The sequence below is a fragment of the Podarcis tiliguerta genome, assembly GCF_965153285.1.
Source record: "Podarcis tiliguerta genome assembly, chromosome: 1".
Taxonomy (NCBI): Eukaryota; Metazoa; Chordata; class Lepidosauria; order Squamata; family Lacertidae; genus Podarcis; species Podarcis tiliguerta.
This window is the reverse complement of record NC_139534.1, coordinates 31,512,233-31,525,719: the sequence shown is the minus strand read 5'-3', so window position 1 is coordinate 31,525,719 and position 13,487 is coordinate 31,512,233. Positions and strand designations below refer to the sequence as shown.

General features: G+C 39.5%; 1 protein-coding gene across 2 annotated transcripts in view; it reads right to left on the bottom strand.

Annotated features, from left to right (window-relative positions):
* The window catches only part of LY75 (lymphocyte antigen 75), a 51,230-nt gene that overhangs the window by 8,567 nt on the left and 29,176 nt on the right, over positions 1-13,487 (bottom strand). For both annotated transcript variants that reach the window (XM_083405288.1, XM_083405289.1), the window contains exons 18-28: positions 12,056-12,231; positions 11,306-11,370; positions 10,863-10,939; positions 10,215-10,351; positions 9,814-9,919; positions 7,957-8,117; positions 7,270-7,399; positions 6,249-6,475; positions 5,333-5,501; positions 3,697-3,861; positions 1,337-1,459 (exon numbers count right to left, since the gene is read on the bottom strand). In XM_083405288.1, coding sequence (XP_083261414.1) covers positions 1,337-1,459; positions 3,697-3,861; positions 5,333-5,501; positions 6,249-6,475; positions 7,270-7,399; positions 7,957-8,117; positions 9,814-9,919; positions 10,215-10,351; positions 10,863-10,939; positions 11,306-11,370; positions 12,056-12,231 — 1,536 coding nt within the window. The remainder of the gene's footprint in view (positions 1-1,336; positions 1,460-3,696; positions 3,862-5,332; positions 5,502-6,248; positions 6,476-7,269; positions 7,400-7,956; positions 8,118-9,813; positions 9,920-10,214; positions 10,352-10,862; positions 10,940-11,305; positions 11,371-12,055; positions 12,232-13,487) is intronic.

Here is a 13,487-nt window from a genome sequence, read left to right as displayed (position 1 = left end):
TAATGCTAACATCCAGATTTTCTCTCTGCAGATGGTGAAATACACAATTCTACACTTTTATCACTATACCTAACCTGAGGTATCTAGTTTCTGTTACTATTCCATGTTAACTCTTACTTGTTTTATGTTAGCATTGTACTAGTTTTATTATAACCGTTAACTATGCCAAGAGGGAAAAATAAAATAAATCAGTAATTTAAAATCTACCTTCAGGTGATAAAAATGTATTTTTTCATAAAGGTAATTCCTCAGAAAATCTGCTGTTTAGTGTTGAATCAAAGCAAATGTCAATCCATGGAAAATCCAGTTGATGTTTGCTCCGATTCAGCGCTAAAGATCAGATTTTCCTGGAGGAAAGCAGTGGGGGACAAGCGGAAGTCTAGATGAGCCCAATGTTTGTTCCATCTAAATTATTCCTTCTTATCAGGGGAGTCTTTGAAGATACTGTGAAACATGGTAAAATAAAATCTATAAAACAGGTCAATATCACTTTGCCCCAACAGCTGCAGTATTCCCACTGCATTAATTCGTTAGAAACATTTTTTGTTTACATGAAAGCAGCACAGAAACTCCCTTCTGCGGAACCAGAGTTGCAAATGAAATGAGTGGGCTGAAGTTGTGCAATGAAAGGCCTGAGGAAGGAAACTACCTGTAGGGTTGCCATATTTTGAAGAGCGAAAAAGAGGACACGCTGGCTGGCGCTTGGGGTGTGGGAGTGGGCACATTCCACAATGTCCTTTCAAAATATACAAAAACAAGGACCTGGTCCTTTCCTGCACCATGCAAAACTCACACAGTATGTATATGTTTTGCACTTGGTTGTCTACTACTGCATATACAACATAAAAAGTAGCCCATGCACCCCCATACAGAAATGTTACTCCTGAAAAAGAGGACCTGTCCTGGAAAAAGAGGACCTATGGCAACCCTTACTGCCATATTTGAGCAACAATCAAATAACGCTCAAAAGCAGACGCACCAGGAACATTAGGCATTTAGTATTTCTTATCAGATTAAAAATGACAGGCATGATTAGTGACTTCTGAACCCCCAAATCTGCATCCAGCATGCATCTTCTTTAGGTTGTCATTAAATTCTACAATAAAAATAAGCTTGAATAAGGAACAAATTATCCAAAGTGCTCTTGAGTAAGCTTAAAGACTCTCACTCATCAACCTGCATTTGACAATTTGAACTCTAATCAAATATAATTTTTTTGTTTTGTTTTTTAAATCCTCATCAATGGCTGTAGACAATGTTATAAGCTTTGGTCTCTTTGTATGTATAAGAAAGGCATTCATCCTAGCAAGAGAGCTTTACAGAACTTACAACTTACCATCAGCGTCATAAATCAGACCCAACCACAGCCAGCGAGCAAGGCCACTGAAAGAATGGAGCTGCTCAACAACAAAACTATTTTCATCTTCATCCCTGATAGTCAAGAGGGAGGCATTCGTATCTGTTGAAGCAATTTTTAAAAGTCAAATCACTTAATGGATTTGGCAGGATTTTATAGACAGTTTATGAAATGAATTCATGGAAGGTTTAGCCGTTTACCTTAGTTTTTAAACCAAAAAAATAATAATCTTGAATGATTAGTGACAGAAGTCAGCTGCTCTTTCTTAGGTCTGGATGTACAGAGGTCATGATACATAAATGATGGAAAAGCATAGAGAGGGGTGAGGAACCTTTGGCCTACTAGGTGCTGTTGGGCTCAAGGGAGACAAGCCTGGTGGCTATAGTAGAGCAGCAGCAATAGCCTCTCTGCACTAGGGTTGTCACTGCTTCCTGGGAAGGGTGAAGTGGTGGTGAAGCAGGGTTGTGTGGATGCACGGCAGAACCAACCCAGTGCTCTCTTCAGTACACCCAGAAAGTAGTCAATGTCTCACTTTTCATGGTAAGCGGCATTGACCTTGTTTGCAGGAGGTTGTTGCTATGGCTCCACCCCACTGATGAACTGCTCCTGGTTGGACCACAGCTCCCATCATATCCATCCATTGGCCATGGCTGGTTGGGTCTAATAGGAATTGTGGTCCAACATCTGGAGGGCACCACAATGGCTATCTCTCGTGAAGGCTCTGCAGAGTGTGAAATGGGGACTCCATAATGGGCATCATTAGGAAATGGACTGTAATACTCTTTCCTGTAAATGAGAGATTGTCTAGTGACCTGGTTGACACGTTACACACACACCACACAGAGCAGAACACTTTCCATATACAGTGAAGGTAAAGCATTTGGAACTTTTCAGTAAAGGGGGGAAAAGATGAGTGAGGGGAAATGTGACAGAGGTTTATAAAATTATACATGATGTGCAGTGGAGATAATTTTTCTTCCTCTCCCATACAGTGGTGCCTCGCAAGACGAAAAGAATCCGTTCCGGGACTCTTTTCGTCTTGCGGTTTTTTCGTCTTGCGAAGCAAGCCCATTGACGGATTAGCGCTATTAGCGCTATTGGCACTTTAAGGGCTAAAAACGGCTTTTTAAGGGGTGGGGGATTAGCGGTTTTGCTGCTAAAATGCTTTTAGCAGCTTAGCGATTCAGAATAAGGGGTTTTGGAGCAAAAAAAACCCCTCAAAATTTTTCGTCACTTTTCGTCTTGCAAAGCAAGCCCATAGGGAAATTCGTCTTGCGAAGCGCCTCTTCAGACAGAAAACCCTTTCGTCTTGCGGGTTTTCCGTCTTGCGAGGCATTCGTCTTGCGGGGCACCACTGTACTTTTAGGGTCATCCAATGAAACTAAACTGGTAGTAGATTCAGGACAAACTAAGAGAAAGCAAATCTTCACACAATTAACATATGGCATCGACGGCCATAAGATGTAGTATAATGGCTGCTTGATTATATGGTTTTAAAACAGCATTAGACAAATTAATGTATGATGGCAGAAGCAGTTGAGAGATACTTATCTACAGTAGGTAAACAGAACATCTAAGCTCAGAAGGTGGTATAGCTTTCAATACCAATTGCTAATGGCAACAGCAGGGAATGTTCATGGTCCAGCAGAACTCAAAGTGCTATTTTTCTTAACTATACAAAACTGCATTCACTTTTTAAATGCTTTTTTTGGTAAGAAGCCTACACACTGGAATCTTTTTTTCCTGGATGCCCTTCTAGCAGGTCAAGAGAAGCTTCTTTTAAAAGGCATCATTTCTCTTAATCTAGATACGAAAGAGGTCCAACATAGTTCACATTAACACATTGTAAATCTAGATAGCCAACAGATGTTTTTATTGCAATGTTTTTCTAAGTCTGCGGTGAGCAGAGTCCAAGCAAGGCCAGAGAGAACCACATATATAATACAAGTCTCCAGTGAAATACAATCCTTACCCTGGAGTAAGCCCAATCAACTCTATGAGGCTCCTTTCTGAGCAAACATACAGGACTGTACAGCATTGTAAAATCTGCACAGCTATGTAGATAATTCTGTGCCTGTTCACAGATATGACCCCTGCTTATTTCCTTTGACTAATAAAGTACAACTATGTGAAGAAACAGTGGCAACATGGAAGCAACAGCAGCATCCCCAAGACAGCAGTTCTAAGGGGGTGAGGGGAGAAGAGGCTGTTTTAGTGGAAATTGCTACTCATGTAGTCTTATGGAGGAAACAAGCAGAGTCCTCTCTGATCTGAAAAAAAACGATTCAAAAGTTATGAACACAGAAATGCAAAACAAACTTTAAACAGAAACTTCTTACTCATCATCCTGCATAAATGGTGGGCCTCATCTGACTTCAATCCTTTCCATCTGTCTTTTGCTATCATGAATGAATAACAACTGTTTCGAAATGGCATCCATGGTGTATTCTTAATCTTGTGTGGACATTTAATAAAGTCAAATACCTCAGGTTTTTCAGTTTCAGCTAAAAAAGAAAGAAAAAGAAGGTACATTTTTTAAAGGCACTTCATATTTACTCAAATCAAAATTAGTTGGCCTAGAAAGCAACTTGAAGGAGGAAAACATAGACAATCCATTTACTAGATCAGTTCTGATGGTGTGGAGAACATGGAGCAAAACTCTGGCCTCTGACCATTCACCACTGGTCCTGTTCTTGGGTCACGACAGCTTTCAGACGCTAATATAAATAGCAACAGTTCAAGGAGGGAAAGCAATTTCCAAAGAGGGGAAAGCAATTTCCAAAGAGGACCTGCAAGGTTAATTAAAAGGCACTCATACTACCTGGTTTCAGGTAGCTCAGGCTCATTCTTTTGCACTTCCATTTGGTGTGCAGGGGAGACAGCCTACATACACTTACCTTGTTTGAATGGGGCAGCCCAGGCATATGACTTGAAGGATGCTGCTTCCCAAATATACAGCAATCTATTAGATCATGAGTCAGGGGTTGCTATAGTCCTTCAAAATGTATGGGAATCAGATTTGGGCCACCCAACTGAAGATCACAAATGGGAGGGTATCTGGGCCACCCTCTGCTCAAAACAATTTCTGCTTGCTTACAGGAGGCCTCGTTCAAGACCATCTTCCGATGGCACTGGATGCCAGTCAGGCTGGCAAGGGCTGTGAAAAACCTGGTTCATGTTTGGTGGGAATGTCCCAAAGTTAAAAACTTTTGGAGTAGAGTGTTCTCCATTATACCCTCAATTACAGGCCAATCCCTTTCTCCAAATCCTGCCTTCTTTGGACATAGACTTATAGACTCCACCCTGTGCCACAGAGAACTAGTAGGCTTCTTACTGACCGCAGCACGATTAGTGATGGCTCAGCAATGGAAGAACCAGACTGAAATACCCCATAACATATGGGAAAATAAAATCTGGGATGTAGCAATGTTTGAGTGTCTCACCAGACACACAAGGGCAAGTAAAGGCATAATGAATAGAGACACTTTCCAAGACACACGGGCCCCTTTCTTTAACTATGTTAATGACCAAAATCAAGATCTTCTGATACCAACCACTAAATATTGTCAGTGGAGGAGTTACGTTAAGTAATATTTTGCATGTTGAACGTGTAAGTGTATGTCTAGAGACAATGGATATAACAAACACCATTAGATGTACTGCTGGATTTTAATGGTTATTTTAAAAAATGGTTATTAAAAAAATATAATAAAATGTTTTCATTGGTTTATTTCAATGTATCTAAAAACATTCTCAAAGCAGTAGCATATATTTTACGTAGTAACTGTAAAAGCAGGTGACAACAAAGGTTGCAGGGTTTTTAGCTGGGGCAATGAAAATAAGATCCACTACTTGACTATTGATTCAAAACCCTAAAATGTATTTTATATAATTGACTTTTTATTTCGGTTCTTTGTATATAGTATTGTTGTTTCATTTCTGACGCAAATAAAAGATTTATTCATTCAAACCTACTTGCTGGAAGGTAGCAAATTGCTCCTGGCTTTTGCGTATAGCAGTCAGATGTTTTCCAAAGTCCATCTCTGTCCAAATATACGCATTCATCAAGTAAATCTTCGTCTTCTTTGGACCACTGACTAAAGCTAATGTGAGTTCTGTCAGCCCAGTGATAATGAATTCCATCCTGGTGGCATAACCATAAAGAAAAAAGGCTCGCGTTATGAAGATCAAAGACAAGTAAGAGCAATTCCTTGATGGTAAAACATCTGCTTGGCATTCAGAAGGTCTAAGGTCCAATCCCCAGTATCTTCACGTAAGGGTGGGAGAGACCCCTGCCTAAAGCCCTGGAGTGCCACTGCCTGTCAGTGTGAACAGTACAGTGTCAGATGGGCCAATGGTCTGACTCAATATAACATAGCTTCTCGTGTTCAATATGATTCAATGGGTACTGCTAATCTTCAATACAAGAACTCCAAGTTCAAATCCTAAATGCATTTCATGTACCAGTTTTGTTTAAGGTCTGCTTAAAGCAGAACAAAGCAATACCAGAATCTGAGTACATTTGTTGACCCACCCAGGGAGATATATCCGCTTGCAATTTGTGTGTGTTGTTACTTTTGCAGGTTAACTCTAGTGATTCTCAAGAAAGTTGGGCGTGCTTTGCCAACCCTCCCCCCACCACAATGATTTCAGTGGGACTGAACGGACTTCACTTTCTAATTAATGTGCTGTGCTCATTCTATATAACACAGCTGTTTATTTGTACATTAGGCTTTTTAAACATATATCCACAAGACATGTTGCTGCCACAGACAAAAGCGGCAGCAAAGGTCTGTCATTTTACCCCATCGTTTAATATAGCTCGGTAGGTTTTCCCCAAACCCTCTTATTCGAATGACATATTTTGAATTGGTTCAGAAACAAGCCTTACATCTTCGCTGGAGAGTCCAATCCACAGTGGGTAATTATAACGGGCAGCCTGCATAGCAAGAAAAGCCTGATGGTATTGTCCTGTGATGCTAACCAGCTGCATGTTATTCTGCAGGCACTCCTGTTGTGCATCATGCCATGTCAAGTTCTTCAGAATTATGGTGTATGTGACATTTAGATAGTCCATGGTGACATTAAGCACTTGCTGTGTCTGGTTTTCTGCCTCATCTAATGAAAGAACAAAAAAGTTGAGCAAGAGAAATGGTATCATTCATCTAACAGTCTGATTTTTAGAAGAAAAAAAACCACATCACCTAGGTCTCGGGCAGATTTTGTTTTAAACTGTTAAAAGGTATTATACCCATGGTCTAAACCACTGAGCCTTGGGCTTGCCCATCAAAAGGTCAGCAGTTCGAATCCCCACAATGGGGTGAGCTCTCGTTGTTCAGTCCCAGCTCCTGCCAACCTCGCAGTTCGAAAGCACGCCAAAAAGTGCAAGTAGATAAATAGGTAAATGGCGTTTCTGTCTCTGGTTTCGCCAGAAGCGGCTTAGTCATGCTCGCCCCATGACCCAGAAAAACTGTCTGTGGACAAACGCCCGCTCCCTTGGCCTGTAAAGCTAGATGAACGCCGCAACCCCAGAGTCGTCTGCGACTGGACTTAACTGTCAGGGGTACTTTACCTTTTTTTTAACCCATGTTGTTCATAATATTCTCAGTGAGGTGGTAAGATTAGAACTGCAACAATTAGTTGAGCAATCACTTAAGAGGTCAAACAATCAATGCCCTTGATTGATCAATATTTTGTTTTATTATAAAAAACTGAATATTATAAAAACTGCAGCTGACACAGACACCATTTTAAGTAGCATTCCTTACTGTGTGTGAGAGAAAGTAAAACGACCTCTCCTAAAATAAAACCTCCTGTGACACATTTCATGCATCATTTAATAATGAAACTACTGTGCATTAAGTTTTAATAATATTTTGTCTCATATGCAAATTTACTATTCTCAGACTTACCTGACTTCATCTGACATATGGCCAGAGTTTGAATACTGGCACAGGAAGTGAAATTCCAAGTTCCAGCATACGGTGATTTTGGATTGTTGAGCAAAACACCACACTGGTTATTCACCTCATCATCAAAAAACTGAAAAGCAAACAAACCAAGAAGGCTGAGTAATAGTAGATTAGCATACAGTGGTACCTCGGGTTACAGACACTTCAGGTTACAGATTCCGCTAACCTGGAAGTAGTACCTCAGATTGAGAACTTTACGTCAGGATGAGAATGGAAATTGCGGGGTGGCGGCAGCAGCGGGAGGCCCCATTAGTTAAAGTAGTACCTCAGGTTAAGAACGGACCTCCAGAATGAATTAAGTTCTTAACCCGAGGTACCACTGTATTTCATTAAACAGGGGTGGGGAACCTCTGATCTATGGACCAAATTTAGCCCAACAGGGGTTCCAATTTGACCCACCTGGGTTGGATGGGAGGTCAGATGTGGGGAAGGAAACAACATGGTTACAAAGGAACAACTGGGAGCTTACCAGCTAGAGCTAATTGGCAGTGGCAGAATGCCTACAGTAGCATGAAACAGTTTATATTGAAACTGCTGTTGAAAATGGGAGTCTTCCCCATTTTAGCAGTGCTTAATTCACTTATAATGAAAAGCCTACAATGGAGAAAAACCCCTCCAATGACTCACATCATGCTCAATTTTCCTTAGTCTTCCATGCAGCAATGGATGGAAGTTGGAATATGTCAACTCACTGCCATCTGTCCACCTGTTTTCACGTGTACGGATCTCAAAGTGCAAACCAATCCAAATATTTGGGGGCTTACCAGGAAGCAAGGACGTTATGAAATCTGTTGGCATAAAAAAAAATAAGTATTTGCACATTGGATTGGGTAGACAGGGTAAATATCCCAAACTTGACTGCATAAGGTAATGCAACTTCTACTTCTGTTAAATTTACAGCATTTTGTGGACTGTAAATAATATTTAGACAATATACCCCAAAGGCTAATTGGCGCAATATCGGCAATTTGGCAGCTATAAATGGAAGCAATCTTTAGTTTGCTTTGATGGCTTTCCTCCTCCACTTCCTTTTTTTTTTAAAAAAATGATTTTTATTAATTTACAACAAAACAAAACAAAACAAAACAAAACATACATTTTTTCACATTCAAATTTTTTCCAAATCTTTCTTTTTTGGACTTCCTTCAGCTTTTCCGCAAATCTTTCGTAGTCATCATTAATTTACGCATTTCTTTTTTTTAATATTGTCATTATTTAAGTCTTTTTTCCCTCTATTTCCTTTTAACAATATCTCTCGCGTTTTCACAGTGCTCTTTTAAAACCTTCTAGCATTATTTGACCTTCACTTATACTCTCCAGATATTCAACAAATTTTCCCCAGTCTTCTGTAAACTTTTGGTCTCTTAAGTATCTAATCTTTCCAGTCATCTTATCCAATTCAGCATAGTCTAACAACTTTGATCTCCAGCCTTCTATTGTCGGTATTACCACTTCCATCCCTTAAGATCATTTTGGGCAATACTTGATCTGCATTTATATGAGACTCAAGTTCCTTCTGAAGCTTAGAAGTTGCATCCAAAGAACATCTCCAACATTTTGGGGTCTGATTTTGCAAATTTGTTGTAATAGGTAAGGGCAAACTAGATCACTCTCAATTTCTTCTTCCTCAGATAACATTCACCTCTTCTCTTTGCCATGCTTCTAAGTCATGGAGAGCTGCCGTATCATGCCACTGATACATAATTCCCAAGGGTGGTGTGGTCTTCCTTTGCCAATTTTATGAAAAATGGATGCTGAGTGAACGTGATTGGCTCAAGAACACACAGTAAGTAACATAGCTGAGTAGATACACAGCTAAATCCACATTGTCCAGAATTTCTCTCTCTCTCTCTCTCTCTCTCTCTCTCACACACACACACACACACAACACACACACACACACACACACACACACAGGATGGACAAATCTGTTAATTTTAACTTCCCTCAGTTTTTTATTTTCTAGTATTCTGTTCAACTTGCCACATTTCTGCATTAGTTAGCTTTTTTTTTTAAAAAAAATGCATCCACACACAACCCCCCCCAGCATTTTAATGTGCACTTCTCCTAATATACAGATTTTTGCAAGCAGTTCTCCCTATCGCAACCTATTTTTGCATGTTACACAAAAGTTGTGCGTAATTTCCCCTAATATATGCATTTAGTTTAGTTTGAGAAATAAATTGTAACATTCAGCTAAGTGCTAAGCGTATCTGCGTTTTGGTTTTAGGAAGTGTGAATTAGGCACGATCACATTAAAATGCGAGCTGAATGGATTTCTTCCCACCTCCCTCATATATCATGCAGATAGGTAGCAGATTCAAGGAGTGGGAAGTATTCACTTGCATTTCCACAGCAGTTTTTAGCAAATCTGTAAGAAAACTGGTGCCTACCATATCCACAGAAAGAAAAAAATTATCAATGCACAGTGTTTTATAGAAGAGAACCACACTTTATAAGAAGTATCAAATGTTATCACTTTACCTTGTTCAGTTTTGCTTGTGATTGATGGAAGAGAACCTCCCAAACTTTGACAATGTTCATCTGCCTCCTGAAACTTGAAATCCTTAGGGGGTACCATGCGGTAACACTGTAAGAAGATTTAATTATAAACAATATGTCTAAAGTACCTGGATTTCACATTAGCTTTTATGATTAAGGGGAAATTTACAGAGCAGAACAAAATTAAAGGGGGAAAACACCTTACAAAAATATTTTAATTGCAGGTGAAGGTCACTATTATTTATTTATTTACTTTTTATTTACTAGTTTTATATACTACCCTTCATCAAAAGATCTCCGAGTCGTTCACAAGAAAACTACCATTTCGCAAATACTCATCAAGTTTAGGAGATTCTTACAAGGCACTTTTTAATAAATATTACCTTATCCATAAAAACAAGCCAATTTTCGCGACACTTCCTGTAAGTTGGTTTATAACCAGGGTCGTGCTTCTCCAATAGCGACGCATTGTATTTCTCACAGATGAAGGGGAGTTTTGTACTGCAGCTTATCGTGCTGTCTGCAGGAATCACAGACACATACATGTATGTATTAATATTTATCTATGCTTATATTCATACTGCATTTACTGTGCATTATTTCCACAAATTCTGAAAGGCAAAGGACTGGACATCAAAGTAGGGTCCGGATACAACTATAAACTCTGAATGCCATACTGTAGGGTGGTCATCTGCAAAAGAGGAATGGATTTCTTCAACTTTAATAGCTGTGTAGATGGGAGACTGTCGTGCAAGCTGAACTGCTGAAATTCCCTCTTCTACACAGCTATTAGGAGCCCTGCTCTCTTTTGCAGCTGGCCACCCCCAAGACATCCACAAACAGGCACCGCCAGCTGATTATTTTGTTGCTTTTAACATCCAGAACAGCACTCCAACTCCATAAAACTACTTTATTAGAAGTAGTGCAGCTTCTAATAAAAAGTCTAAAGGAGAACTTTTTCTCTAAGACTGAAAGTTTGGGGAGAGAATAGTATCTTAGCATTGTTTAAAATAAAAAATTAAACAGCTTACCTCTGTACCAACTTTGATAAGAAATATGCCAACAATTCCTGTAGTATCGTTCATGATAGTATGAAAATACTGAAAACCTAGGCACAATGAAGAACTGAATTATTTCAGATTTGCCCTCCTGGTGCATGTAAATATTTATCATCATTGATTAGCTTGCTCATTTCTTTTTCATGTGTCCTACTGCACAAAAGATTTGTTGACTCACTGGAGAAAGGACCAAAATGGAGCTGGCATCTTAATTTTTGCAGCTACAGAGCACAGCTGCCAAATTCTGAAGTTTCTGCTGCAGCGTTTACGTGTTTATTATATGTAAGAAATCCTGAGCCTCAAAGCTCAAGTATCTTGACCTATGACCATAATACATTCATCGTTACTAGATCATATTCATCAAGTGAATGGCAAAAGTATTTCAGACATATATAGACTCTGATAGTTCTACGTACAGTGAATGGTAGCGACTTGCAGGAGCTGTGTATTTCAGCCACCAACTTTGTGTTTCGTCCGATAACTGCAAAAACAAAAAGGAGATGCATTAGCATTAAATGCCATGTTACATCTCAACCTAAGTATCAGAAAAATGTAGAATCTGGCATAAATTCCATAAAAAGTCTATATACCCTAAATACACTAAAAAGTGTTACCATGCAAACTAAAGGCAGATAATTTTTAAGCCTTCTCCCTCAGGTATTTAGTAGATCCTAGTTTTTAATTAAACAGTCCCAAGAGCATTTCCAATGCCATAGTAATAAAAGCAAGTGTGAGACTTACAGGCAGGTTTCTTGGTGCAGTTTTTTTAATAGAGCTTTCTCCTGCATTTCAGAAACTAATGTTTTCAAGTCAAGCCCTGTTTTGCCTGCAGTATGGGAGATGGATTGCTCCCACTTTTTACTCTGAATTTTCATATCACCAATGAGAATTAGGCATGCTCTGGATTACCCTTTACTCTATACCCTCCCTAGTACTAGAGGAAAAGCTGGGGAAGAAGGATAAGAGAAGAACATTTTTTCATTGGATGCAGGAAAAACACTTTTGCTTTATATGCTGCCAGACAAAGGTATCCTACTTCTCACAGACTTTTCCTGAACAGCTTATAGCAACAACAAGAGAAGGTGGTTTTGTTTTTTTAAAAAACCCTATTTTGGCACGGACATTTTCACAACAAAATATATCCAAGAGACAAAGAAATAAATTACATTTGCAATCCTGTTTAGAATTCCCGTTAGTGCAGTGAAAGAGGCCACAGACGCTAAATCACTTCCATTATTAGAACAGTACAGAGCAGCTTCTTGAAAGCTCAAGTGCTTATTTGGCACAAACCAAAATTCAGACCCATCAATATTCAGTACTGGTCCCTGAAGTCCATCTCCATCTACAACAGAAAGAAAGAAAAAGAATGCCAAAAACCTAAGTTTAAACTAAATGAAACATTGCATGCACACACAACCCCACCTCCAGTTTCACCATGTTATCTAGTAGTGGTAGATGAACTATTTTAACAATGAAGTGAATTAACAGTTATCTAAAAAATACTGTGCATTAATGCAGGAAACTCTGCAACATTATTATTATATTTCTAGATCACCCTTCATCTGGCAATTGTAGGGCAGCAAGCAACCATAGATAAAAGCCAACATAAAACCCCCCAACCCATAAGAAATATGAGCATATGCTTCCCCATGGGCAATGCTCCAAGACATTCACTGCAGCAAAGCTGAGTCATTGCTGACCCAACACAAAACTAAGCAAAGTAACAAATGAGTCCCTCTAAAAGTTTCTCCAGTTTCTGATATTGTGCTCTGAGACACATTGTCCCCAAAAGTAAGTATGATATGAGGACAGCATTGTCTGTGGAGGCCTCAATAGCTGCAAGGCAAACAGAAGGAGCACATTCATCTTGTGGGGAGGAATAGACCAAAGGAATATGTATGATCTCCACGAAAGTCAATTGAAGATACCTTTAAATCAGGGATGGGGAACCTTTCAAGATGATGTTGGGAGTCACAATTCCCTTCTTTCCTGACCATGCTGATGGAAGCAGGAATCCTATAACATGTGGAAGGCTGTAGGTTCCCTATCCCTGCCTTCAGTTGATGAGCAAATGATCAAGGACAGCAATTTTATGAGCGATACATTTTGGAGATTGTATGTCAATGGCTAATAAGATAGTTGTGGCCTACAGAACAGCCTCAGTTCAACGTATTTGAGACAGCACTATGCTTTTATGTTCCATTATGGCGTTTAAGTGCTCTCTTAAATTAACCACCCATAGATTAATGAAGACAGAAAGACACCCTCTCACTGATTTTTCTTCAACGCCACTTGCTATTTTCCCTGAAGATTTGCCAAATTTAAGTTTCTATATAAAGTACTGTAAGATTATTTCAGGTTTCAGTCGGCTTTTGGATTCAACAGGGAACAAGTAAGGTATCAGTCTAAGAGCTGCTCTGCTTGTGTTTGAGTAAGTTGTTCAGAGTGTGAAGCCAAGCCAGAGTCGTTATGTAAGATGAGATGAAATTCATTGGATTCTTTCCGTCATCTGACCACTGCTGGGCTGGGGGCCACAGTACACCCTCAGGCCAACTGAAGCAGTGGTACTGCAGAATAGCAGAGAGCAGGCTAACAACA